General features: G+C 42.9%; 2 protein-coding genes, 2 non-coding genes and 1 pseudogene across 6 annotated transcripts in view; 4 read left to right on the top strand and 1 right to left on the bottom strand.

Annotated features, from left to right (window-relative positions):
* Atg16l1 (autophagy related 16 like 1) overlaps positions 1 to 27,920 on the top strand; it is a 37,987-nt gene that overhangs the window by 4,521 nt on the left and 5,546 nt on the right. The window contains exons 3-13 of one of the 3 annotated variants that reach the window (XM_055616380.1): positions 4,295 to 4,400; positions 5,055 to 5,128; positions 5,806 to 6,057; positions 11,937 to 12,002; positions 14,080 to 14,166; positions 14,747 to 14,803; positions 15,016 to 15,066; positions 15,671 to 15,773; positions 18,983 to 19,088; positions 20,386 to 20,456; positions 22,168 to 22,239. In XM_055616380.1, coding sequence (XP_055472355.1) covers positions 4,295 to 4,400; positions 5,055 to 5,128; positions 5,806 to 6,057; positions 11,937 to 12,002; positions 14,080 to 14,166; positions 14,747 to 14,803; positions 15,016 to 15,066; positions 15,671 to 15,773; positions 18,983 to 19,088; positions 20,386 to 20,456; positions 22,168 to 22,239 — 1,045 coding nt within the window. The remainder of the gene's footprint in view (positions 1 to 4,294; positions 4,401 to 5,054; positions 5,129 to 5,805; positions 6,058 to 11,936; positions 12,003 to 14,079; positions 14,167 to 14,746; positions 14,804 to 15,015; positions 15,067 to 15,670; positions 15,774 to 18,982; positions 19,089 to 20,385; positions 20,457 to 22,167; positions 22,240 to 27,920) is intronic. The other 2 variants (XM_055616381.1, XM_055616382.1) reach the window with 2 other exon arrangements.
* On the bottom strand, positions 7,172 to 7,657 carry LOC129683598 (60S ribosomal protein L27-like). The gene has a single exon (XM_055616383.1). The coding sequence runs from the start codon at positions 7,607 to 7,609 to the stop codon at positions 7,199 to 7,201; it is 411 nt and encodes a 136-aa protein (XP_055472358.1). The 5' UTR covers positions 7,610 to 7,657; the 3' UTR covers positions 7,172 to 7,198.
* LOC129683597 (40S ribosomal protein S13-like) lies at positions 10,088 to 10,684 on the top strand (annotated as a pseudogene).
* LOC129684080 (small Cajal body-specific RNA 6) lies at positions 17,001 to 17,271 on the top strand. Its single transcript, XR_008721270.1, has one exon. It is a non-coding gene; the product is annotated as a small Cajal body-specific RNA 6 (non-coding RNA).
* On the top strand, positions 26,177 to 26,440 carry LOC129684079 (small Cajal body-specific RNA 6). The gene has a single exon (XR_008721269.1). It is a non-coding gene; the product is annotated as a small Cajal body-specific RNA 6 (non-coding RNA).

The following is a 27,920-nucleotide window of genomic DNA, read 5'->3' as shown; positions in this document are numbered from 1 at the left end:
AGCCCTGTTCATAGGGCATCTGTGTCAGTCTCTTCTAACACACTGGGCTCTACTTTTTGAATATCAGAAAGAAGAACTAGGTCTGGTGTTAAACACCTGTAATTCCATCAGTTGGGAGGCAGATGCAGGCAGATCTCTTGGGTTCAAAGCTAAATTGTTCTACATATTAGGTTCCAGGCTAGCCAAGGCTACGTAGTGTGATTCTGCCTTTTTCTTTTCTTTTCTTTTCTTCTCTTCTCTTTTCTTTTCTTTTTTTAAAGGTGAATAATTAGAAACAAGTGGGTTCTTGAGTAGCCTTTCTGAGCCTTGTTAAAACAGGACTAACTGGCAAATGAACAGATTGCTTTTTATTGTAGTTCTGTTTGATCCTTTTTAGAATGCTTCTTTCAGCTTTAGCTTGTGAAATTAAATTAGCAGATTGTAGCAGGCTTTTATTTTTCTTTTAAGAACTAGATTGGAAAAGTAGCAGTATGGGAAGGTAAGTCCTGATAAATACCCACAAATGTTCGTGTGGAATGTTTGACTTGTTTACTGGGCCCCCTAATGCAAAGCCATACTTTAGTACAAATTGGGTTCAGAGTTCTTCTGGCCTCTCTCCATACTGTCTGTGTCATCTGCATAGTTGGTGGCTTGTATAGGAACAGTGCCCATTATTAATCAAAAATCTATACTATTTTTGCATGTTGACACCTAGTAATTGTTTAAAACAAGGTAGCTAACTTGTTTTTTTAAAACAAATGATAGGTGTGGCCTACCATTTACTTCAGCCTGTAAATGCATCTTCCATGTAGCCTTCTTTCGACCTGGCAAGATGGTCATCTGGGAGATGACATGGTAGGAAAAATCCTAAAGAAGAGATAGCTCTGCCCAGCTTATGTTCTGTCTTTTACTTAATCACAATTCAGGAGATCTTGTCTGTGTGGCCTGAAGAGTGGTTTTTAAGAGTGGTATTGCAGTGATCTGGTTAATTTTCATTACAGGAAATGCTGTTTTACCTTGTTCTCTAAATTCAGTTTTCTAAAACATTGTATTTCTTGTCTGGGTAAGCTCTTTGGTTGTTGTTGTTGTTTTTTGTTTTGTTTTGTTTTGTTTTGTTTTGTTTTTGAGATAGCCCTGGCTGTCCTGGGGAACTCACTCTGTAGCCCAGGCTAGTCTCAAACTCAGAGATCCACCTGCCTCTAACTCCCAAGTGCTGGGATTAAAGGCATGCTACAGCACTCCCGGAATGTCTGGTAAGCTCTGATGACTGACCTAATTAGGTTTCCATTTCTGTCATAAAGACTATAATCAAAAGCAACTTGGGGAGGAATGGGTATATTTGGCATATATACATCCCAGTCATAGTCCATCATGGAGAGAAACCAACATAGGTACTCTGGCAGGACAGGAACCTGCAGGCAGCAACTGCAGCAGAGGCTTTGGAGGAAGCCTGCTCCCCATGGATCACTCAGCTTGTTTTTTTGGTATACCCCAGGGCCACCTGCCCAGGGTTGACACCACTCATGGTAGGCTTGGCCCTAACTCATTAATCAAAATGTCCCATATACTTGCCTACAGGGGCCCCTTTACATTTGGGGTTTCCTCGTAAATGACCCAGCATGTGTCCAGTTGATGAAAACAGTCAGCAAGAATAGTGACTCTATTCCTGTATCAACGATTTAATTCGCATGGGAAGGTGTTTTAAATACAGACTTAATTCTTTACTGTCCAAATTTTACTAGTGTAGTGGTTTTACTAAATCTATCTTTTTCCACAAACATCCATAATGAGCAAGTCAGTCCTGAGTGCCTTGTTTCCATTACTGGTGTCTTTTCCACAAGTTGTCTGGGGTTCCCCTTTCCTTCTCTATCCACTCTGTCACCCAGGCTTTTGGTTCTTTGCCTCAGGCTTGTAATTCTGTCCAGTGGCTTACATTTATTTTGCCACCACCTTCTTCATTCCTCAACTATGGCTAGAGTCTCTTTAGACTTGTGACTCTAGTGTGGCCAGGCATTGGGAGTTGAGGAGGGGAGACTTGAAAGTCCACTTTGTAGAGTCAGAAGCTAAACCAGGGACCAGCACAGAAGGATGTTTGCTTGGAAATGTGTTAAGAGTGTTCACAGAAGGTATCAGTCCTTAGTTGTGTTGTAAGTAGAAGGAAGCCAGTGGTCCCAGAGCAGGGAGTGGCCTGTCCTTTCTTGCCTTGTCCCTAGCAGTTATGTTGGGTGCTGTGTCTATCTGCAAGTCCCCTCAACCTACTGTTTTTGTCTGCAGTCAGCCATCCTAGGAAAACCCCCTCCCAATCTTGTGTGAGGAATGACTTGATTTTCTTACTACTTTGATTTTATGAGCCTTTCTTTCAAATGCTAGCCCTTAGGCTAGAAGGAGTGCATTTGATGCTTTGTCCATTCCATGCTGCTTTGCATTCAGAGAAAGATCTGGTGAGGTTCTTTCTAATCACCCAGGGTCCTCACAGATAGCTTTACACAGGGCGGTCCACTTTGTTGTCTACTAAAATGGAGAGATAATTGAGTATTTATGCTTGGCTGTATGATTAGAAATCCAAGTAAAAGGAGGGCCTCTCTATTTGACCCTCCCTTTCCTAGAACCCAGTATGTAGACAAGGCTAGCCTTGAATTCACAGAGATCCTCCTGCCTCTGACCTCCTGCTTCTGCTGGGATTAAAGGTGTGCACCACCATGCCCAGCTTTTTATGCTGCTCTTGGTCCTCATCCCTCCCCTTTTGCATCCTGAATCTTAAGAAGTAGGTTGTTTTCTCTTCCTTTAAGTGTGAGTGTTCTAGTTACTGTCCAGCCTTCTTCCTTTTTTCTATTCTTTGTTTTTTGTTTTAGTTTTTGTTTTTTAAGAAGAGTCACTACTAATTATGTGTATCCGGAGCTTCTCTTGAACCATGAGTATTCAGTTGTAGTCAGCCAAAATTTTGCAGAATCTTTGAAATAATAGTGTTTATTTCTGTGCAGATGCTGCACAGAAAATAAAGAACCAGATCCTGGGACACTGGTCCTTCAGCTACTAGGAGCAGGGCTGGGTAGCACTTGTCAAAAGTGTACATTTGCCACACCTGATCAGAGCTATAGTTCTTTGTTTTCCCCTGAGCTTTGGGACTGGCAGGCATTCCTTCAGGAGAAATGGTTACTTCTGTATCTGTTAGGGTTTGAGTCTAGATATTTCTCTCAACATGGTTTAGTGGCCCTGGAGGTTTGTTGTTGTGGTATTTAAGTCTGGGTTTCCACATAGTTTGTCTTGTCAGTAGCGGTTAACTGATTAACTTGCTTTATCTCTGCCCCTCCACCATTCTACCTTTATAATAAGCCTTTCATTGCTTTTCATCATGGTCTTATTTCTGAGATAGTACCAAATATCTGACAAAGTTCCCTAAACAAAATTATTGTTGTGGAAACCTGTACATCTGCAGCTTTGTGCACATCTGTATGCTGACCTTACTTACCTGTGACCTTCAGTGTGAGTTTCCGTAACAGAATCCTGTCCTCGCCTAGGCCTGCTCTTCCCCCAGTCTTGCCATACAATTAATGATACCTGGTTAGTTCAAGTGCAAAGCCCTGAGTCACCCTTGATTCCTGTCCACCTCTCATTCCCTGTATCCAAGCACTGTAGGCACACACTTAAGGATGGGTTAGACTTTGAACTGTCTCCGTGGCACCTCTGTGGTGAACTGCCTTCTGTAGTAGGGTTACCCAATGTCTTGCTAATTGGTCTCGCTGTTTCTGCTCCTGCCTTAGTACCCACTCCCCACCCCAGACTACTTAAACCCTTCCTGAGTGAGTGAATGCCGCCCTATAGTCCAGAGGAGGGGAAGCTCAGCATAACCTTGCTGTCTGTGTCTTGGCACTTGCTTCTTTTACTAACACTTTGCCCCTCCCAGGTCTGTAGTGTGTTGCAGCCTCTACTCAGAGCATCCTTCTCTAGGCAGAGGTGAGCACATATCCTTTGTTTTTTTCTGGTCACCTTAGAGAAGCCGTTTTCCCTTCCTTCCCTCGTTTGTGCTTGTTCTGCCTGTCTGCCTGAGAGCAGCCTCTGGCACCAGGCTGGTGTGCAGATACTTGTAATGAGTAAGCTGTGCTTGTGTTTGGTTTACTAGCACCAGTCTCCTGCTTTCTACCCATAATGGCTCAAGATTTGCTACTGTTTCAGATGCCAAAATGGTTTGGTAGGTTGCACAGGTGTAAATTCTGGAGTTAGTGCTTTATTTTCTAGTTGGAAAGGTCTGGAATCTGATTCTTTGTTTCATTCTTCTCTTTTGCATGTTTTCTTCATATGGCTGATTGTGGTTTAGTCCTGGACACGATGGTGCGTGGAATGATAGTCAGCTACAAGAAATGGCCCAGTTGAGGATGAAACACCAGGAAGAGCTGACTGAACTGCACAAGAAGCGTGGGGAGGTAAAGAAAGGCCCTCTGTTCTTACAGGACCCTCTGGAAAGAGGCAGAAAAACAGTCACTTAACTGACACTTTGCAGTAATCTGATCTAATTTGGCATTACAAATGCTCCACGAGGCAGGGGGTCAGGTGGGAGGTGGAGGGGGCCAGGTTAGAGGAAACCATCAAGCAACATGAAGCCTATTAACAGGAGGTGAGTCAAAGCCAGATTACTGCTCTTAGCAGCATAGGAGAAACAGTAGGAAAATCAAAGAGAAAAATATTTACTGTGTGATTCTGTAAAGGTCTTCCTGACCATCAGCTTTTAAGTGTGACCCCTCAAATAGAGTCACTGAGGGTGGGTGCTTTACCTTCTTACATAAGACAGCAGTAGATGAGAAAATGCCTTGACTGTGTTCAGCTGGCTCAGTTACAAGGTAAAAGGGTAGACAGTGTCCTGCAGCACAAACTTGAAGCCAACAAAGAAGTAAGAGGCAGCAGACAGCCCCCAAAGGCCCTCTGCCTGCTTTGCAGCCATCTCCTTTTTTCCTGTTTAACTTTACCTACCCACAGGTACTTCTTTCTTAAAAATTAAGAAAACAGTATCCCGTTAAGTAGCTTGTGGTTGAGAGTGAGTCAAAAGTCTCTTATTTATGAAAGTCTTCTTTAACTTCCAGTTAGCTCAGCTGGTGATTGACCTGAATAACCAAATGCAGCAGAAGGACAGGGAAATGCAGATGAATGAAGCAAAGTAAGTAGAGACCGCATCTTCTGGGGCCTGGCTCTTGGTCACACATTGGTTGTGCTGTACTCTGAGCAGGGCTGGTGGCCACGTTGCTTTCAGGAAGAATTTTAATGCAGTGCTTGCAATCTGGGGCTCTTCTAAGAAAAGCAAGGGCAGTGCCTTGGCCTCCTAGATGCAGGACATCTGCCTAAGGAAGTAATGATGGCCCTTGCAAGTGAATGTTACAGAGGCATTCTCAGTTCTCCTTGGCCACTGTGTGTGGTCACCAGTGTCCAAGCACACATCTGTTGGGGTGGTGGAAGATATGTTTTTGAGCAGAAAGATTATGAACTTAACAAGAATTCTGACAGACAAGAGAAACAGACTCAGACCTAGTGCCTTAGAGCTGTGGAGAGAGAGGTCCTTGCAAGGCCCTTTGCCACTTGGGAAATGCCTAGAGCTTCCCCTTGCCTCAGGTCCTGTTTTCCCAAAAGTAGCTGTTACTGGCTAATTGTGGTCAGTAGGCACTTTGTCCTGTGTGTTTGCTAATAGAACTGCATACCAAGGAGCTAAATGGGCAGGTATGATGGCCCATGTTCTCACTGCTCCTTACTCAGGCCCACCTAGGTGGCACTTGGCTATTTGCTCTGGCTGTGGTTACATGGCTCCGATGAGGGAGAGCTCCTCTCAAATTGTACTTTCAGAATTGCAGAGTGTTTACAGACCATCTCTGACCTGGAGACAGAGTGCCTGGACCTGCGCACCAAACTGCAGGACCTCGAGATAGCCAACCAGACCCTGAAGGATGAGTATGATGCCCTGCAGATTACTTTTACTGCCCTAGAGGAGAAGCTGAGGAAAACTACTGAGGAGAACCAGGAGCTGGTCACCAGGTGGATGGCTGAGAAGGCCCAGGAAGCCAATCGCCTTAATGCAGAAAATGAGAAGGACTCCAGGTAGGATGTATATTGCAGTTAGTGGGCTCGGGGTTAGTGGAGCAGAACCTGGTTCTTTGGGGGAGAAACATGGTCGGCAGTTATCAGTGTGGTGGAGGTGGTGGAGGAGTCATGAACCAGAAAACACTAGCTAAATTAGAAATTCTGGAATCGGAGAAATTTGCATTTGTTAAGAACATTTGCAGCTGAGCAGAGGGATAGACTGTTTGGGACATACTGTATTTCAAAATACATGCTATTCTAGTAGCATGTCCTTGTTGCGTGTTCCCGCTCCTACCTCCCAATTTTGTGAAGCTATTCAGACCTGGACAAAAATTGTGTTTCTGTTAGTACGTAAGAAGACTATAGTTTAATCTTGGGGATTAAAAATTGGAATTCCAGGCTGGAGAGATGGCTTAGCGCTTAAGAGTATTGTCTACTGTACAAGGAGACCCAGGCTCAAAGTGCAGCACCCACAATGCAGCTCACAGCTGTCTGTAACTTCAATTCCAGGGGATCTGACAGCCTCACACAGACATGCATGCAGTCAGAACACCAATAAAATAAATATAAATAAAAATAAATAAGTCTAAAAGTGAAATTCCTAGATCATCATCTTTTAATACAGTGAAGTCTGGTTAAGATTTATGCCAGGAATTAAAAGATGAGTCACTGGTGTGTCAGTTAAATGCATTACACTGAATAAGGAATTTATAACCATTTCCACAAAGGCCTGATAAAAACCCCATAAATTGAGGACATCGACAACAAAGCTTTTGAAAAGAACACCTGTCTGACGAGCATCTAATACTTGTTTTAATAGGGAAGCCTCCCATCTACATAGTAGGAACTTGTATCTGTGTGACAAGACATGCAGAAATTTAGAACATACATGTATGCATATGTAGGTGCTGATGGTATATTCATGGTCAAGGTTCACTGTTACACATACTTCGATTTAGACAGCAAGACCAAGGCCACACTTAAATAAATCTATCTGGAAAATCGCCATATAAGTCCTAAGGACTAATGGTTAGTGCCTGCCCTGCCATGTCGCATACTCACATTAGTGGAAATATGAAGTCCTAAAGGTCAAGTTAGAAAACAAATGAGTGCTGATTTTTTTTTTTTTTCATTTTTAATGATAGAAACGAAAATATACCTAAAATCGAAGCTTCTGGAAAAACCATTTGTTCTTCCCTGTCTTGTATCGTTCCTCAAATTTGACCTTGGCCTCCTGCCTGGCCTTGTGTTTCAGAGCTGGGTCTCTAAAGACATCCTTGTTGACAACAGTTTTGTCCAAGGGGATGTCCACAGAGTACCTCGTGGGCATGAGGTGATTGTAGTTATAAACTTTCACAAAGGACTTGATCTTTGATTTCTTGGCGATCTTCTTCTTGCCCATGGCAGCTGTCACTTTTCGGGGATAACGGTCGATTCTGGCCACCAGGGCATGGCTGTAAGGGCGGTCTGAGGTGCCATCATCAATATTCTTCACGATGACGGCTTTGCGTCCGGAGTAGCGTCCGGCCAGGACCAGCATCACTTTCCCGGGTTTCATGAACTTGCCCATTTCGACAGCAGGCAGCTGGCACCCAGCGGAAAGGCGAGTGCTGATTATTTTATGTAGAGTTCCTAAATAGAAATATTAAAGGGTGACAGTAAAGTTGTTGGATTTCTTAATATCCACGAACAGGGAGTTAAGAAATATTCTTACATTTCATTACTGTGTGCATGTTCTGTGTGCTCACACACCGGATAAGGGAAAGCACATACCAGGGTGCACGTGTGGAAGTTAGAGAGCGCCTTTGTGGAGTCAGGTTCTCTTTCATGTGGTGTCAGGAACAATACTCATCTAATCAGACTTACACAGCAATCACCTTTATTCACTAGGCCAGAACTGCTCTTTTAAAATAATGTGTTCTTTGTGCAGTCATTAGGAAGAGAGGTATGACAAGTAGCAGTGCTGTGGCACGCAAAGATGACAGAAAGGTTTGCCAGGAAGCAAGTGTTCTGGAAGCAGATGGCACCATCTGCTGGGGACTGCTTTACCTAGCCCTTCATCCCAAGGAAGTAAGACAACTCATTCACAAATGGTTGCTCAGGATGGTACATTATTCGTAGTGAAAAAATTAGGTCCTCACATTTATGTTGTGATTTAAGACATTTACGATTATGTATTTTAGAGTTTTTTTTGTTGTTGTTTGCTTTGGTTGTTTTTTATCTATGTATTTTATTTCTATGTGCTCTGTCTGCATGTATGCCTACACACCAGAAGTACTCTTAACTGCTGAACATTCTCTCCAGCCCTGGTTTTTTGAGATTGTCTTTCTGTGTAGTGCTGGCTGTCCTGGAACTAGCTTTATAGGCCAGGCTTTGCTCTGCCTTCCAGGTGCTGAGATTAAAGGTGTGCACCACCACACCCAGCTTTAACATTATATGTTTGAGGAGCAATTCATACCACCAAGAATTTGAGATTACAAAACTAGAAATATGAAACAAAATGTTCTGCTTTTACTTGGAGTGGTGAGATGCTGTGGGGTTTTTTGGTTTGTTTGTTTGCTTTCTTATTTGTTTCTCGTTTTTATATTTTCTACCTTTCTAAAGTTTTGTTTTGCAACTAGGGACTAAACTTATGGTCTTACACATGTTGGGCAGCTGCCACACTCACCGCTGAAACTTGTATTAAGAAAAAAATGAGCTTTCCTTTGCATCGTTGCTATGTTTCATGTGTATTTCTATTTATTAAGTAGTTAAGCTTGTGCCTTAGCTTTCTTGTGCACAGTGAGGGTCATGAGGACCCCAGGGGATCTGGAAGTGGCATTATGTGACTGCAGGTGTGGACCCTGAAAAGTGAGTTGTATAGAAGTGTGGCCCCCTGCTGTGCCCTTTCTGCTAGCCTTGACTTGGTATTATCTTTCTCTTCTAGCAGCGTTGGTTGGCTTGGGTTGTTACAGTGCACACTGACTGGGGATGGTTGTGCCTGTTCTGCCTCCATAGTAAATTATCTGTCTCCAGAGCCCAGCACAATAGTTGCTGTAAAAGATGCATTCAGAGGCCATCCAGACTATCAAAGAAGCATAGTCTGAATGGATTCTAGGCTGGAGAAAGAAGAGGCCTCAGGGTCCACTGGCAACTTCCTTCCCTGTAGAATACTGTTACACCCTGAGTCCAGGTAGCTTTCAGCTATGAGAATGTTTTGATAAATTATATTTTTGTGTGTCTTGTTAAACTTAATTTTGTTTTTCCTTTTGTTTTAAAGATTTATTTACTTATTATGTATATAGTGTAATATATCTGGGCACAGGGTCTTTTCTGAGACTGACACTCAACCAAGGACCATCTATGGATATAACCTAGAACTTCTGCTCGGATGTGGCCTGTGGTAGCTCAGTAACCAAGTAGTTTTCCAAAGTAAGGGGAACACGGACTATTTCTAATAGGATCTCAAGGGCAGGCTGTTTGACCCCCACCCCAGGGGAGGAGCAGTCTGTTAGGCCACAGAGGAGGACTTTGCAGCCAGCCCTGAAGATACCTGATAAAACAGGGTCAGATGAAAGGGGAGGAGGTCCTCCCCTATCAGGGGACTTGGAAAGGGGCAGGGAGGAGACCAGGGAGGGAGTGTGGGGTTGGGGAGGGAATGAGGGAACGGGATACAGCTGGGACACAGAGTTAACAAAATGTAACTAAAACGAAAAATAAAATAAAAATAAAAAAATAAAAAAAATAAAAAAAATAAAAAAAAAAGATTTATTTACTTATTATGTATATAGTGTTCTGCCTGCATGTATGCCTGTGGGCCAGAAGAGGGCACCAGATCTTATAGATGGTTGTGAGCTACAATGTGGTTTCTGGGAATTAAACTCGGGGCCTTTGGAGGAGCAGCCAGTGCCCTTAACCTCTGAGCCATCTCTCCAGGCCTTAAACTTAATTTTCATCCTTTACAGAAGTTAAAAATACAAGGCAACCTTCAGGCTATAGCCTTGTTCCTTTCCAAGATTCTGATAAGCCATTTTAGAGGGCTTTTTCTACATTAAAGAATTTTCATTAGGGGAGTGAGCTTAAAAGAAATTTCAAACATTTCTTTATTGTAGCTCAAAAGCAATGTTAGGCAGACCTCCACCATCATGGGTCACATGCACGCTCCCGGGAAGGGCCTGTCCCAGTCGGCGCTGCCCTACCACTGTAGCGTCCCCACGTGACTGAAGTTGACGTCTGACGACGTGAAGGAACAGATTTACAAACTGGCCAAGAAAGGCCTGACTCCCTCCCAGATAGGTGTAATCCTGAGGGACTCCCATGGTGTGGCACAGGTCTGTTTTGTGACTGGTAATAAAATCTTGAGAATCCTTAAGTCCAAAGGCCTTGCCCCTGACCTCCCTGAGGAGCTCTACCATTTGATTAAGAAAGCCGTTGCTGTCCGAAAGCATCTTGAGAGAAACAGAAAGGATAAGGATGCTAAATTCCGCTTGATTCTGATAGCACAATTCACCGGTTGGCTCGTTACTATAAGACTAAGTGGGTCCTCCCACCCAATTGGAAATACGAGTCATCCACAGCCTCTGCTCTAGTGGCATAAATTCTCTTGTATACACCAGCAATAAAATCACTTTGAATTTAAAAAAAAAAAAAAAAAAAGCAATGTTAGGAGTCCAGCAGGACAGATTAACACTCAAAAGACACCTGGTGCCAAGAGTGACAGCCTGAGTTTGCCCCCTGGTGGCCAGCATGGTGGGAGAAGAACCAACTCCTGCAAGTTCTCTGTCCTCAACATATGAACCCCCTGCAGTTCCCCATGTGTAGACACACAGGTGTGAGGGTAAGATCATTCACAGGTAAAATTGCCAGGGACGTGAGGAGACCACCTTGGCTAAAAAGTAGGGGTTCCTAAATTTAAGCCTTGGAAAGGGGAGACATGATTCTGAGAGGCTTGTCGAAGCCAAGACTCTGCCGGGTCTTAGTTACAGTCCTGTATACTTGGGCAGTCCAGAGATTTCAGGGTACCTTGCTTGGGAACAGTGATACAGTTGTCAGTAGGTGTCAGTAGGTCCCACATCTGCAGACTGTATATAATTGTTTGCATTTCCTCGGGCATCCTAAGTCATCTAGGGATAATGGTAGGATGTGCATAAATTGTGGGCAAGAACTGTGCTGTTGTATTTAAGACTTGAGCTTCTGCAGACTATAATGGCCATTGGGTTTTTTCTTATTTTTGTGTTATGGCTGGGTTAATAGATAATTCACTACAGGAAGGTAAGTCATAGCCATAACTAGCTCTGGGATCAACTTGAAGCACCTTTTTGTCCTCAGCAGCCCTGAGTCTTTGCAGGCCAGTTTTCTTTGGTGAGATAGTGTGCATTTGCCACAGTTCACAGGTGGCTCCCATAAAGGGGTTTAACTCAGATCATTATTAGGCTTGGTGGCACATACCTTTTCACTGACCCTGGAGCCTTTTTATAATGGGGAATTTCATCAGTATTTAGGGTGGGTATTTAGATGTCTTTTGCCATCTTAGCTGCTATATGAAAAGTCTTAAACCTTCCTTTGTGTGGGGAGGGGCAGGAGGCATGCTCAGGATGTAGTGCTCTGTGACTGTGTTGCTGCTTTGAAATAGACTTGCTCACTTGAACCCACTGAAGTGTGGCTGGCACTGAGCACCAGACACCACTGGGGTTATAGGCATGCAGCCATGCTGGGCCTTTAATATAGATGTTGGAGTCTGAACTCTGGTCCTTGTGCTTGTGGCAGTGAGTGCTCTTACCCACTGAGCCATCTCTCCAGTCCCGAACAGAACATTCAGATACGCCTTTAGTACTAGAAATTTGTTGAAAGTGAAAGCTGGTGCTTTGCTAAGCAGGTATCAATTTACGTTTTGATGTTTGTTTGTTTTTTGCAAACAGGAGGCGTCAAGCACGGTTGCAGAAAGAGCTTGCAGAGGCAGCAAAGGAACCGCTACCTGTTGAACAGTAAGTACAGAGAAGTTCATCAGAACTGTGCCCTTAATGACTTGTTTTGTGGCTTTATTTCTTTAAAAGCTAGAAAAGTTTTTATTATTATGAGGATTGGAGCTATAGCTGCAACCTGAAGTTAAATATTAAAGACAGAAAATAAAAACACATTATATTTCCACCACTGAAAAGGTGGCATGCACACAACCATATCTCTTAATTTTTCTCTGGTGGCTTCTTGTTGCACTTAGATTTCAAACCAGTAGTATATATTGACTTAGGACTTTCAGTTATATCACCAAATTACTTTCCAAGAACTTTTTGTTGACAGCAGTCAGCTGATTGTGACGAACTTCCTGCACACAGAGCCGCCTTACTGTTTCCTGTAAACACTTGGATCACTGGCCTTCCTCTCATTAGACCTGTGGTCATGTAACATGGGCTGTGGTTTCGTATCTTATTTTTGTCAGTGACCTTAGTGGAAGTTTGTCCAATTTTGAGGCATAGGTCAGGTCAGCAGTTTATTTGCAAAAAGAAATGAAATGGAATCAATTCTCCCTAGTCCACCAGCTAATGGAAATGGAGAGCCTGGTACTGGTAGCTCTGTGCTAAGTGATGGTTATTTCCATAACAATCCTCTCTGCTCTGATTCAAAATGGGTGTTCTGCTGGAATATGTTAGCTTCAGAGTTATGACCTTCTGTTACTTAAATGTGTATTGATTGCTGGGGCTGAGAGATGCTCAGCAGTTTAAAGCATTTGTTGCTTTTGCAGAGCACCTGGGTTCAGCACCCACATGGTGGCTCATAGCCACCTGTGTATCTCCAGTTATGGGGCATCCAATGCCCTCTTCTAACCTCCCCAGGTACCCAGTGTGGTGCATATATACATGCAGGCCAAACACACATAAATAAACTTAATTTAAAAAAAAATAAATTTTGCTGCTTTCTTTTAAGTAGAGTAGTTTAAAATACAAGCCATATACCTCCCCGCAAAAGAAATGAGAGTTCTCATGCTAAACCTTTGCTCTAGAAGGAGAGAATATGAATGTATGTGTGTGTCCTGACCTCAATGGAGAAAACTGGTCTTGGTGTGATTTTTTTTTTTTTTAAACCCGAAAAGTTAATAGATAAGCCACCTAAAAATAAGATTTGGTTCCTTTAAAAATTTAAAAAAAAAAAAAGGTCATGCCTTTGTCCCTTGTTTGAGGGTGTAACTGGGTGACACAAGTAAGAAGGAGCTAGGATCTCACATGGAAAGGCAAGAGTTGCTATAGAGGTTTTCAGAGAAATTTATGTTTTGGGGACAGGGTGATAAGTTGGCAGAAACTGTTACTTTTGGGGGTGTGGGCCTATGTACAAGTTCATGTTGTTCCTCTTGCCATCTTTCTCCTGTGGCTCTTGAACTCTAGGTCTACAAAAGCTAGCCAAGTAGGAAATCAAGCCTAGCCTTGTTTTTATTCTCTTCTATACCCCAGCCAAGAGTGTGAGGCAGTAATCCTAGGGTAAATAAGGGAAAATAAATTTACTTAGTCATGGTTTAACTTGCTTGGCATAACAGGTTCTTAGTTATATATGCTTATAATCCAAGTAATCATGGAAAGGAAAAAAAAATTAGCTTTCAAATTCTTAAGAATCCAATCAGTAGGTGGTGAGCTCTTAATTTTTTAAGCTATTGTTTTTCTGTGAAGATTGCAATCCAATAGATCATTAAGACCAAAATAATTACTTGCCTTCTCCATAATCAGGAAAGAATTACCTATGAGAATGTGTAGGAAGAGGACTTAGAGGTGCCTGGCATGGCTGGGATAAACAACAGAAAGGAGCATGTTAACAAATACCACAGGAAGTGTGCAGGCTCTCCAGCCATCAGAAGTACATTTGTTTAAGTTTTTCTTTTGGAAAGTTATTCCGGTTGGCATTATTGGTTTTGAATAGGTAAAACGGTTTATGTTTCTCAAACATGATATAGTTCCCCTTGCTCATTTACCATCACTTTGCAACAAAGTCTCAGAGAGTCCATCACTAGAATGTGATACTGGCCTTTGCAGAGCTCCTGTTGGAGACAGTGATAGATTCTCTCTCATTTGTTTGCAGAGATGATGACATTGAAGTCATTGTGGATGAGACCTCAGATCACACAGAAGAGACATCTCCTGTTCGAGCCATCAGCAGAGCAGCTACGTGAGTGGTCCAGCTGGGTGGGGAAAGGCAAGCTCCAGCATCAGTGTGACTTTGATTTGTGGACATGACATGAGTAGTCAGATGTACTGAGTCCCCAAGCCTCTTCCACCCCACAGAGAGGAGAGTGGGAGGGAAATACAGTACAAGTGGCCTGGCATTCCTAACACAAACGTGTGTAATAGCCTCCTGAGAGATGTGTGAACCATTAAACTTTTATATGCATGGTGATTGTCCAGATCCCAGGACACAAGTGTAGACACTGTAGGATTTTGCTTAAATAGGCTGAAAGACTGCATGGGATTTATCATTTACACCCAGAAGTTTAGGTGAGTTAGGCAGACTCCTTGTCATATTCGGGAACATCAGGTTAATCCAGGGGAGCCGTGTTTCTTGAGACTGTGGGCTGGGTTCTACCTTCTACCTCCTTAATATTTTCTGGTGGTTCAAATGCTGTGTTGAATTTGTCTTGGCTGGGATTTGGGAACAAAAAGTCTATTCCCAGCTACATATGTTTAGGGGCTGTTTTGATTTGGGGGCAAAACGTTTCTAAGGTTTAAACCTATCCTCCCCTCCTCTTTAGTAAGCGACTCTCGCAGCCTGCTGGAGGCCTTCTGGATTCTATCACTAATATCTTTGGGTAGGTTAGAAGACCTTCACCTTTCCTTTTAAAAATGTATGAATATACCTAAGCATATGTATGTGATGTATTACTTTTAATGTACACCAGAATTTCAGTGGTGCCAAGAACATGGATGCCTTAATTCAGCTTGTCATTTAGCTTCTTCTTCTTTTCTGCTACTTCCTTTCTCTTTATCTTGCTGCGAGCTGATCTATGGCCTTTCCCTTTAGTCTGTCCGAATCTCCCCTTTTGGGACACCATTCTTCTTCTGATGCTGCCAGGTGAAAATATTACCTCTCTCAACCCAGCATGTGAGTGTGGGTTATTGATAATCGTGCTGATCACGCTGTGCTGCCCGTAATCATCGATGTCTACACGCTAACCAGGATGCTTTGCATGCTCCTAGGAATGAATGCTGGAGCCCTTGAGCAGGGCAGTCAGGTTAAGCTTCGTGCGGTTATCATGCTCCTGATGCTCTTCCTCTTAGCATGTGTTTGACTCTGCCATGACCACAGTGGAAAAGCCGAAGGTAGTGGTAATTAGGAGTGCCAGAGGTTCTCCTCTGTGCCAGCTGGTGTGTAGGTTGAGAACATTTTACCTCAGTTTACTGACAGGGCAAGTGACTTTTGTTCAAGACTGCTTCAGTGCTGAGTTTTAGAGCCCATGAGATAGCAAAAAAAAAAAAAAAGAAAAAAAAGTGTGTGCTAACTTTTGTCATTGTAGTGAAATGCTATGAATCTTGAATTTTGGAGGGTCTAGAAAGACAACAGCTGTTATCACAGGCACACTGCTTACCCAAGGTCATTGTTGAGGCCTGTCTGGCAGTTTGGTAGACACTGATCCTGTACAGTTTTGTATAACGTCTGCCTTTGTATTGTTCCTTAGGAGACGTTCTGTCTCTTCCATCCCAGTCCCCCAGGACAGTGTGGATACTCATCCTGCTTCTGGTAAAGATGTGAGAGTCCCAACTACTGCCTTGTATGTCTTTGTAAGTATGCTTTGTACCCAGAGCCTTCTGCACCTGGGATGGTAGCAGGATTTGAAACTGAAGGGTCCTTTGGGGCTGCATCTAGACCTTGCATTGCTAACCTGCTTTGACCTGCCAGCCTTGTGACCTGTGAGGAATTAGGGTGTGTTGTGCTTAGCTTTACCGCCCAGAATCTGTTAGAGATAATTTCTCTAGTAATAGGCAAATGTCTGAGAGGATTGACTTGAACAGTGGAACAAGACAAAACTTAGGGATGGAGAGAAAAACTGTAATTTGTGCAGTTTTCACTGGGTCGCTGCAGTTTAAGGTGAATTTTTTGACAGAGGCACCAAAGTTAAAAAGTGGGAAGCTAGAGAAAAGACTCAATGATTAAGAGAGCTGGCTGCTCTTCCAGAGGATCCGAGTTTGATTTCTAGCACCCACATGGGCAGCTTACAACTATTTATAACTTCAGTTCCAGCAGATCCAAGGTCCTCTTCTGGCCTCCATGGGCACCAGCCGTAAACATGGTGCACAAACATTCATGCATACGAAACACTCATATACAGAGCTGAGCATGGTGGCACACACCTTTAATCCCAGCACTTGAGAGGCAGAAGCAGGTGGATCTTTGTGAGTTCAAGTCTAGCCTGGTCTCCAAAGTGAGTCTAGGACAGCCAGGGCTACAGAGAAAAACACTCTCTCACACACACACTGACACATAAAATTAAAAACTAAAGTCTGCCAGGGCAGATACTAGTTTCATAAATCAAGCTGCATCTGGATAACTTCCAACCACTAAGAGCCTATGATTGGGATCAGGACATAACACTGGACAGAAAATACTGTAGGACCTGGGATTCTAAGATAGGTTCTGGCAAGAACAGTTAACCTCAGTCCCAGTTGAGGTAGAGAACAGAAATTGTTCTAGCCTTATAAAATGTGGTCTACCTTGCTCAAAGCTTTCAGAACAGTGGGGAGGCAGAGAGACATCATGCCTTACAGTGCCTAGGGTTGGTTAAGGTGGGTTTGAGGGAGTGAGTGGGTCATGTGGCTCAAGTAGCCTACTTTCAATTAGTGCCTTAGAAATAGAAGGGCACCTGGGTGGTGGAGCCTCATTGGTAGTTGTTCTGACTGAGCCTGGGGCATTGAACGAGCCCTGCTTTGGGGGAGGAGTTGGACAGGGCAATGGCAGAGCCGTTCCCACCCTGCTCCTGTGACTCCATGTTGGGCTGAGCATCTTACAGAGGTCAATGATGATTGGTAAAAGGTCTGATTGCACTAAATGTCACAGCACCTTCCTTGCCCTCCACTCCCAGCAGCCCATTCTTTTCCTAGCACACTGAGGTCATGTGCATGGGACAGTGGGGCAGCTGATAATTCAGGATTCTGCCAGTGTGTGTTCCGAGAGTGAATGGTTCACAGCTGACTACTATCCAACAGAACCCTTCATACAGGAGTCTTGATGAGTGGCAGATGGATGTGACAGTGCATGATCTCAAGTTTTCAATCTGAGACCTCAGAAGAGAACATTTTTAAAAGAACTGCATGAGGTAAAAAGGTCAGGTCACTTACCAGATTTCCAGCAGTTGGACACGAGCAAGAAAGTGGACAGTCAAGTCACCAAAGTACTAATTGTGTCCCAGTCAGTTAGGGAGATGCTGTCTCCCCAGGCTATCTGGACTTGAAGCAAAACCTAGACATCAGCTATGTCTGTAAGTAGTTGTATATCCACCGTCATGTCTAGTAACATCACCTCACATTCTTTGTTCCCCTTTCCATGGGATGTTTTTACCTGTTCTCATTCTGAACATGGCTGCTCATCTGTATTAATCTTAGAAAATTTTTTGTGAAAGGGCTGGGCACAGTGGCAAATGCTTTTAATCCCATCACCCAGGAAGCAGAATCAAGAGAATCTATGAGTTAATTGATCCAGAATTTACAACCTATCTCAAAAAAGGAATTTCTGTATGAAGAACTTAATATTCTCCTAAAATAGCACTTTTATTGATCATTAATTTTTCAAGCATAATTTGGGTCATCAAAGTTTTTTGTGGTAAATAAACCAAAACTGCAGGAAGTTAAACAGACTCACAGTGTTAGGACTGGCCAAGAAAACTTTTGCTGGGGCTGCATAGATGGCTTAGTGGATGCAGGGGCTTGCTACAATCTGTGAGGACCTGTCTTATGTCCTTAGAACTCATCTAAAAAGCTGAATGGCTTTGTGCCTGAAAGCCCAGCACTGAGGATTAGAGAACAAAACTACAGGGTCTTGCTGACCACCAGCCTAGCTTTAAGTTCAGTGAGAACTTACTACTCCTCGTCTAGGAGTACTAAGACAGAGTGAGAAATCTCCACAAAAGAGCACATACAGTGCACACATGTATACACGCACAAGCATTCCTTAGGTAGCTGTATGCTATTGGGTGTACAGCATTTAATATTAGTGATAAGAGTAAATCTAGTAAGTATCTGGCACAAAAGAAGCAATTCAGAAGCTGGAAAGATGTCTCAGTATTTAGACATCTCTAACTACCAAGCTTTGCTGCTCTTTTACAGGACCTGAATTTGGTTCTGTCACTCTGCCTTCAAGGGATCTAATGCCCTCTTCTGGCCCACACATATACTTACACTCATAAATAAAAATAAATGTTAAAGAAAAAAAGCAATTCATTTCTCTTATTTTTAAGCTAGAGGATTAAATAAATCATGATTCTTAGGAATAAAATTAATGCAAAGACAAACTTTGGGCAATGTACATTAAGTGCTTTTTGTGGGGGGGAGAGGTACATCATTGTTTTTCCTGTCTGGCCTTGAACTTCTGGCAGTCTGTCTGCTGTCTGAGGGCTCAGAGAGAAATGTGTGCCACCACACCTGGTTGATTTTGAATACTTTTTGTTTAAGTGAATACAAACCAAACATGGTTGCAGACCCCTCCCTGTAACGCAAGTGCTCAGGAGGCTAAGACAAGAGGATTACAATTTTAGTTCGTGTTAACCTACACTTAACACAGTGGCATAGTACTGTATTCAGATGAATGGGTTTGTGCCACTGTAGCTGTAAAAATAAAAGGAAACTGGACTCTTAGGAGGCTTTTGGGGCAGAGTCCACTCAGTGTAACTTCAGCTCTAGTTAAGGTTGCATGTTTGGCCTCGGGTTAGGCACTGGAACTGTATCTGTGTCGTAGGTTCCTGGGTGATGATAATTGAGCTTGAAGGTCTATCTTGCAGGATGCACATGATGGGGAAGTCAATGCAGTGCAGTTCAGCCCAGGCTCCCGGTTATTGGCCACTGGAGGCATGGACCGGAGGGTTAAACTCTGGGAAGCATTTGGAGGTAAGAGCTGTGGTGTCTTTACAAGGAAGCTCTGGTGACATGAGTAGCCTTTTGCTTTGCTTTGAACTGTATTTTATTTTACTTTTATTATATTTAATTTTTAATTACATTTTGTTTTGGTGTTTATAGACAGGGTTTCTCTGTGTAGCTGTGGCTGTTCTGGAACTTACTCTGTAGACCAGGCTGTCTTCAAACTCAAATCTGCCTGCCTCTGCCTCCTGAGTGCTGAGACTACAGATACGTGCCACCACAGTGGGCCTTTGAATTACATTTTAATTTGTTTAATGTGCAAGTAGTAAAGTCATAACTAGTTGAGATCACATGACTGGAATTCATGCTGTTTGGTCTTTGAGACAGTCTTGCTATATGCATAGGTTAGCCTGGAACTCAGGGTTCTGTGTCTTCCCCAGGGCTGAGGTCAGAATCTCATGCTTTTAACCCCGAAGCCTTCTCTAGGCTCTAGAGCAAAGAGAAAGGCACGGGTTCCTGCTTTTGATGTTTGTTTGAGCAAGAGCAGTCGGTTGAACCTTTTGATCTGACTATAGTGATCTTTAGTGAGACATTGTACCTGTCTGCTCTAAATTTGATTTGCAGGAAAGTAGCTCAGTTAAACCCCTGAGTCTGTTGAAGCCTGTGAGAATGTCATGTTTTTCTCAGAGACTTCAGTTAGGACAGGCTGAATGACTCAAGTTAAGGAACTAAATCTTGGCAAGTGTGCTTTATAAAAACTAGTGAAGAGTTGCAGGTGTAGCGCAGCAGTAGAGCACTTGCCTCAGTATTAACTAAATAGCAACATATTTTGGGGATTAATTTTGGCCAGTAAAACACCTCAGAAGATGAGAAGAGTAAAGGGCTATTAAAGTGTTTTTGGTGAGAGAGAGAGTTATTGATAGTTGGCTGTCTTGATTGATAGGATTATAGATTCCAGCAAATTTTCAGGCCACAATGAAATGAAGATTACCAAAAACAGGAATAATTAAAATTTGGTCATTGGTTTCAGAAATGTTAGTTTCCATCAATAGTGATGAAACCTAAACATTGATACAGGAAATTCATGTGCCCCAAACTTGGAAACAACTTGTACAGCTTGGAAACATGCATGTGACATGCCTTAATTGGCATTGTTTCAGGATTCAGATTGCAGCAGGATTCCCCTCCTGTTTTCCTCTGTTTATTTTGTCTGATTCTGCAGTGCTGTAGGAAAGCTGCTGTTTGGTGTTACAGTTGACTTGCACTGTGCTTCACTGCCCCCTTTAGGTGCACTTACTAACTAGTTTTTTAATTTTGTTTCATGCAGATAAATGTGAACTTAAGGGCTCGCTGTCTGGTAGTAACGCAGGAATTACAAGCATTGAATTTGATAGTGCTGTAAGTACCTAATATCTATGATTTTATGTGGTTGATTTTGTTGTATTTTTGAGGCGGGATTTCTGTGTGTCCCTGGCTGTCCTAGAACTCACTATGTAGACCAGACTGGCTCACCTCTGCCTCCCAAGTGTGTACCACCATGCTGGCCAATTTTAGAGATTTTTTTAAAAAGTAATTTAAGATGTCTGATTCTAAAATTTAAAACAAAACAATAAAACCACAAGACTTCCATGTTCTGGGCAGTTTGAATCCACTCTCACTGAGGAAGTTAAAAGTAGACCAGAGACTTGGTTTCTACTTTTGGTTCTCACCATGTTCATCTGTTTCCTAGCCCCATTTGCCATGTTTACATGCATGATCCTAGGGGTCAGGGTACTGACTTCTCTCAAGAAATTCCCCTTTAAAAGAACCAGACTGGGGCTGGAGAGATGGCTCAGAGGTTAAGAGTGCTGGCTGCTCAATTCCCAGCAACAACATGGTGGCTCACATAATGAGATCTGGTGTACAGGTGTACATACAGACAGAACATTGTATATGTAGTAAGCAAACAAATAAATCTTTATAAAAAAAAAAAAAAAAAAGAACCAGATTGGCAAGGTAGCTCAGCAGGTAAAGGCACTGCTGTCAAGCCTGACAACCTGTATCAGATCCTTTGGATCCACATGGTGGAGAGAACTGACTCCTGATCTATACATACACAATAAATATATTTTAAAGAGAATGGCAAGAAAGGATTGAGTTGAAGGTCATGATATTAAGGTAATGGGCCTCTGGAGTGGCTTAGGGAACAAAGTAAGCCATTTGAGGCAGACCTCGAAGTCACATGCAGAGGGTAGACATTGTAAGTACAGGCATTGCAGGCAGAGGAAGCAGAGAGAAGAGCTGGAGCAGGACCAGTTCAGTAGCTGCTGAATAATGGTAGCTCCCTATTGCTCAAGAGTACTTACTGACTTGGTGGAACCTTTTCTTTTCTGAAATCCTCTGTGTCCTTGAAACATTTTGTTTCCTTTCTGGGAAAAGGTATTGTCCACATCTGCCACTCACAAAGCTGAGAACCTTATCTGAAAGGATGGGCACTGGCTAGGTATTAGTCATCTTTATGCCTCATGCAATAGTGCCTGGATATTGGGGAAATATAAGGAAGTAAGACTGGTTAGTTGGGTATGGGTCAGGAAATACGTTATGTCAAGGGTTTAGACAACCAGAAAGCCCTTCCAAGAGTCTTGAGAGGGTTTCTTGACAATTCTGGGGAGCAAACCTAGATGCACTGCACAAATGACTTACTATTGAGCCACCTCAGTTCCTGAGAAGTTTTGACAACCAGGTTTAGAATAAAGAGGCAGGTCTGAAGTGGCCCCTGAAAGCCCAGTAGGGCTTATGCAGTAGGACTCCAGAGGAAGGAGCAGAGCTAACACATGGAAGATGGGCAACCTCGAAGATGGTAGGAGATGAGTTACCAGGGAGTGAAGGACAAGGTAAGTGGGTGAGGGTGAGCTCTACTTTGAATTTGAGGTGTCTACTGTACTCATGGAAAGTCAAGTGAGTCCAGGAAGAAGGATAAGGCTCAGTCGAGGTAGTTGTCAGTACACTGTGGCTAGCTTAGAGGTGTAGTTGAAAGCATCAGGTCATGGACCGGATACCTGGGGAATTTGTGCTTTGTGAACTGAATTTTTCTAAAACTTTTTTTTTTTTTTTTTTTTTATTCTTGTAGGGAGCTTACCTCTTAGCAGCTTCAAATGATTTTGCAAGCCGAATCTGGACTGTAGATGATTATCGATTACGGGTAAGACCCAGTTGAGAAAGCTAGCATAATCTTCTAATTGCATGTGGCAATCAATGTGTGAAATGAAAAAAAAAGTTGACAGATGTTTAATTAATTAGGAGCTTTGTGCTTCCCTATGGAATTATATTTAATTTATGCTTTTCTCTAGGAAAATTTTTTCTTTGCACCCTTAATTTACCAAAGGTCTTATTTCAACATATTTTTCATGATAATCTTGGGACTCTTCGTATTTTTGGTTGCTTTTTTTTTTTTTAAAGACTTTTTTATTTATTATGTGTACAGTATTGTGCCTGCATGTGTGTCAGTAGGTCAGAAGAGGGCACCAGATCTCATTATAGATGGTTATGAGCCACCATGTGGTTGCTGGGAATTGAACTCAGGACCTCTGGAAGAGCAGGCAGTGCTCTTAACCACCTCTCCAGCCCTTGGTTGCTTTTTTAAAGATCTTATTTATAATTTATACAGTGTTCTGCCTACATGTGTGCCTGCACACCACTATAGATAGTTGTGAGCCACATGTGGATGTCTGGGAATTGAACTCAGGACCTCTGGAAGAGCAGTCAGTGCTCTTAAACTCTGAGCCATCTCTCCAGCCCCCTCTTTGTGTTCTTAAGAACCAGTTATATTTAATAATCTGTTTTAGCTTGACTTGTCAAGTTATAACACCAGCATGTGAATTGTGAATCTTAGGATTATAGAAATATGTGGATGACCTTAAACAGATGGTAAAGCTAGGAAACAGGAGACAGTTCTGAGAATAAGGTATCCGGCAGGAAGAAGTTTCACATAATCCTGAAAGGTAACACAGGAGGCATTTGGCATTGGTTGGACATTCTGAGTTTGACACAAGTTGCTTTGTATCTGCCCACACAAAGAATGGTGTGGTGTTAAGATGAGTATGTGAGTTTTACAGAGGGAGCCAGTTAGAGTGGTCCTTACTGCTAGTTTTGGTGGTCTCATTGAATGGCACAAGGATGGAGCAAGAGGATTCTTCAAAAGCAGTTAATTTACCACTTTACCTTTTCATTTTCCTAAGGAACTGTATAGCCAGGACCTGGAGGGTAATAATTCATGGTTCTCACTTGAAAGATGAATCAGTCGTAAACATGGAAAACATGAGCCTGGAAAGATGGGAGGTACACACTGTGAATAGTGAACAATCAGCTGTATGTGTCTGAGGGAGAACTGCAGCAGGAGACCACTGCAGCTAAACATGGAAGACGTTCCCAGCCAGTGCTGCGGGCTGCACAGTAGTCAGCCCTGTGGTCAGCTGTAATTTAAGAATTTTTTTTTCAGTTTTATTTTCATATTTACTTGCACGCATGTACCTTTGTCTGCATGGGTGTATGTATACAAATACAGGTACCGGTGGAGCCTAGAGGCTTCACAGGAAATTGAGAGACACACACACCCCTATTTTATTTTTTTAATCAGGATCTTTCTAAGTTATCTTGGCTGGCATGGAACTCATTATATGAACCAGGTTGGCCTCTACTTCGCAGCAGTCCTCCTGCCTCTTCCTCCTCAGTGCTATGATATGACACTATTTGCAGCTCTGTTCGTCTTTTATTGGGCATTTAAGATTGAGTGAATACTTCAAGGAGTTAGTTTCCTTAAAGAGAAAGTATTTCTTTGTGTTGGACATATTGTCAAGTTACAAGTGTGTTGTGTATTTCTTTTAATTGTCTGGGAACCCAGGTAGGGGAGGCAGATAGGACAGGCTCAGATATGGGATGAGGAGTACTAAGGTTGCACAGTTAAATAATACAATTAAAAATTTGAATTAAGGCCTATGCTTGTAGACTGAGGTCGAATAGTGCTGACCTACTATGGAAGGAGGGACCTGCAGGTTTCTTTATATTGTACCCTGGGAGGAAAAGAGGGGAAGTATTTGAGGTGACGTGAAGTAGTGGGTGGTGTTTTTTTCATTGGTAAAGACAATATAGATAGGTGGGAATTACCATCCTGAAGTAAGGATGAGGCAACTGGAGAAGTAGGCCTAGAAGATGAAGGTCAGAGCCAGAACACAGAGAGGCGACTGGGCCACTTGTGGATGATCTGGGTGCTCATGACATCATGTTTGGACTGTAGCATCCTTTTATAAGTTGCTTTTAGGGCTGTGGCCTGCTTGCAGCATGTCTTGTTCCCTAACTAAATAGAAGATGTTTTTTGATGACTTTTCTGTGCCTGAAGAACTCAGGCAAATCCTGCTAGGTTCAGGAAATAAAGTAGGTTCCCCTGTTGGAAGAAACTCTAGCTTCTACATACATCCTGGTTCACAGGTGTTAGAGAACATAATGGACTACCCATTCATGATCTGCCTGGAAACTTGTTATCCAAACACTAGTTAGTGTGTCCATGGTTTTTAGTAAGGAAATGTGTTGGAAGAGGCCAGAGTTTGAAAAGCAGCTGGTTGAGTACCTTCCTGTAAATGCATCCTAGAAACGTGTGAACACTGGCTGCTTCTGTTAAAAGTCTTGTCACAAAAAAAAAAGTCTTGTCACTATAGCTGGCCGCTGTAGGATTTACATTGGGCAGCTAACTTTTCTGACTGTCCCACCTCTCACCTCTTGAGTGCTGTGGAGAAGTAGCCACTGTGAGGACTGGTTGATTACTAGACTGGTTTCATATCAGAGGGCTCCAATGCCCTTTTCTGACTTCTGTGCATGGTACATCTACATAGAATAACAATAAAATCCTGAAAAAGAACTGATCTGCACAATGCCTTGAGGCCCATAGGGAACTTGCACAAAACCCCTTAGGGGAAAGGACCTTTCAGACCCCATTTTGAAGCTTCTCTGGCTTATGCCTGTTTCAAGAAGCTGAAATTTGAAGGTAGTATTCAAATTAAATATTAAACATAAACTTCAAAAACATGTAGTAAGTTGGGTGTGGTGGCTCATACCTGTAATTCTACTTGGGAGGCTGAGGTAGGATGATCGCACATGAGGAAGTCAGAATAACCTGCAGGAATCTGTTTCTTCCTTCCATTATGTCAGTTCCAGGGATCAAATTCAGGTTGTCAGCTTTGGTGGTAAGATCTTTAACCACTGAGCCATCTCACTGGCCCAGGTCTGTTTCCTCTTCAGTTCAGCCCTCGAAGATGTAGCTGTAAAAGCTTGAGTCCTTCTAGGGAAGGGCAAACAGGATAGACATTGGAAGTAGGAGAAGACTGGGAACAGGACAGGAGCCTTCCACAGAGGGCCTCTGAAAGACTCTACTGATCGAGGTATCAAAGCAGATGCTGAGACTCATAGCCAAACTTTGGACAGAGTGCAAGGAATCTTATGGAAGATGGGGTAGGGTTAGGGATTACAGGTGTGCACCACCGTGCCTGGCTGCCATTCTTTTCTTAATTAGAAACAAAACAGTATTGAACCCTTTGAACTTGGGGGTTGGGGGACATACTTACAAAAATAATTCTAGTTAGGTGTGGTTGTGATCCAGTCTGATCAACATAGTGAGCTCTAGTACAGCCAAGGTTACATGATAAGACCCTGTCTTTAATTTTAAAATAAAAATTGATACCCTAGGGAGCCAGAGGTGGCTCAGCAATAAGTGCTTACCGTACATACAAGCCTGATTATTTCAGTTGGGTTCTGGAAACCATGTAAAGGAAGGAGAAAACTGTCTCCACTTGGCATTCATACACATAATTAACATTAATAATAATATAAATCAAAGGGCTGAAGAGGTGCCTTAGTAGTTGATTGCCAAACTGCACTTGCAAAAGACCAGAGTTTTGTTTACCTGTAGCATCAGCTGTAGAGAATCCAGTGCTTCTCATCCCCCTGGAAAACTGCAGTGGTGTGCACAAAATAGTAAGCATTTAAAAATAAGTAAAACTAAAAAGCCAGGCATGTTAGTACATGCCTTTAATCCTAGCACTCAGAAGGCAGTTGCCTTGTACATAGATCTTGTCTCAAAAAAAAAAAGAGGTCAGTGATGAATAGTAAAAGGTCTGACATCCAAGGTCACCTCCCAGCAGCCTACATCCCCAGCTGCTTGCTTCTCCCATCATGCTCTAGTAGTGCTGTTGTGGGCAAAAGCAGTAGCTGACATGCAGTGATGTCTCCATTCTGTGATCCCTGACAAGCCCAGAGGAGACCCTGGTTGGCATCAGACAGCTCAATCACAAAGGGATTTGATTGTTGGGAGTGCTGATATCCTTGGCTATGATCTGACATTTTAAGCTGAGACCTCTTATTTTAAACATCCCATGGCTTCTGATTGTGTATATGGAATTCTGATGATTCCTTTTGTAAATTATGCCTGCAGTGGCCCTGTCTATCACTTTTAGTGGCACTGAATAAAGTCCTGTCTGTTCATTTGAGCCAATCTTAGTGTACCTATTAATACCAACCAGCCCTGGAGAAGGGCAGGCTAGAGGCTCTTACACACATCCTCCTGCTTCCTCTTTTCTGTTTTTAGAGTTTCAGGGTCTTTATGAAATTTGGTGCCGTTTTTAAAGTTGGATTTTTATTTATTTTTAGTAGATTTCCCCCGACCCCCTCCTGTGCTGGGGCCTAGAACCTCGTATGTGCTAGACAAGTGCTCTACCACTGAGCTAATGTCTCTCTATGTTGCTCAGGCTGGTCTGAGTTTACAGATTCCAGGAATCCAAGTACTGGGATTATGTATGTAACTCCATGCCTGCCTTGATCTTTGTAGTCTTGATCCTTGTGTTATTCAGATTTCTGAGACTGTTGTGAGAGACCTAAAACAGATAGGACAAAATAGCTGACATCAACAACTCAAACTCCAGTTTCAGAAGTTTAGCCCAAGCTTGCTTGGGCCTGTAGTGACACAGTACATCGAGTGGCTGGGAAACGTGTTTACCTCATGGTGAGAGAGCAAAACAGGAAGACTCCAGGGACCCCTCGGTGGTAGTGGAGCATGTACCCAGTGTGTTCTCTTCCCACTGGGCCACAGACTATAGAGATTAAGTCTCAACACATCAGTCCTTGGGCACCATTCAAGATCCAACCAGAGCAATACATCATCTTTAGACAGTACCAAGAAATCATTTCCGGAAGATTCTGAAAGCCCCGCCTTTGCTCAGATATGTGACTGCACTGTTGGGGTGCTTCAGGTGACATGTGTGGCTTCTTTGACTGCGGCTGAGTAGGAAGATGTACCCCATACGCCATGTTTCTCTTGTCTTCTGATTTCTTTGAGGGTGTATGGCAGGATTTCAGAGCTTTTTATCTGTTTTATTGGATTCTTATACCTCTCTCTCCCTTCCATCTCCCAACACTGGATAGGAGAGAAAGAAGGTCAAATGGAAGGGGATGTAGACCTCTTTAAACTACTTCCTGCTCATTAGAGGTGTTGAGTTCCTTGGGGCAAGGCCAATCCATCTAGTCAAGGTATCTCCAACTTCTTATCTCTTCTCACAGCCACTTGACAAAACAGCAACAGGAGCAGGAACCAGCAGGAGGAGCAGCCGCACCACTTCTCTTTGGGCTTTTTATACCCTCTCTAGAGTCCCCAGAATTAAACTATTTTAAGCTGGCAGAATCATGTCCCTGCAAGAGCACTCATGAGGCAAATAGTCCGCTGCTGTAGATAATCTGAAGCAGCCCCATATCTCACACCTGGGATTAAAACAAAAACATGTTTACATTAACATAACTGGATTTTTAAAGACAACAAAATTGTCGATACAGCTCTGGAGTTCC

This window comes from Psammomys obesus, unplaced genomic scaffold, assembly GCF_907164565.1.
Source record: "Psammomys obesus unplaced genomic scaffold, mPsaObe1.curated_primary_1811, whole genome shotgun sequence".
NCBI lineage: Eukaryota > Metazoa > Chordata > Mammalia > Rodentia > Muridae > Psammomys > Psammomys obesus.
The sequence above is the reverse complement of the archived record's forward strand: the minus strand, read 5'-3'. Positions and strand labels throughout refer to the sequence as shown.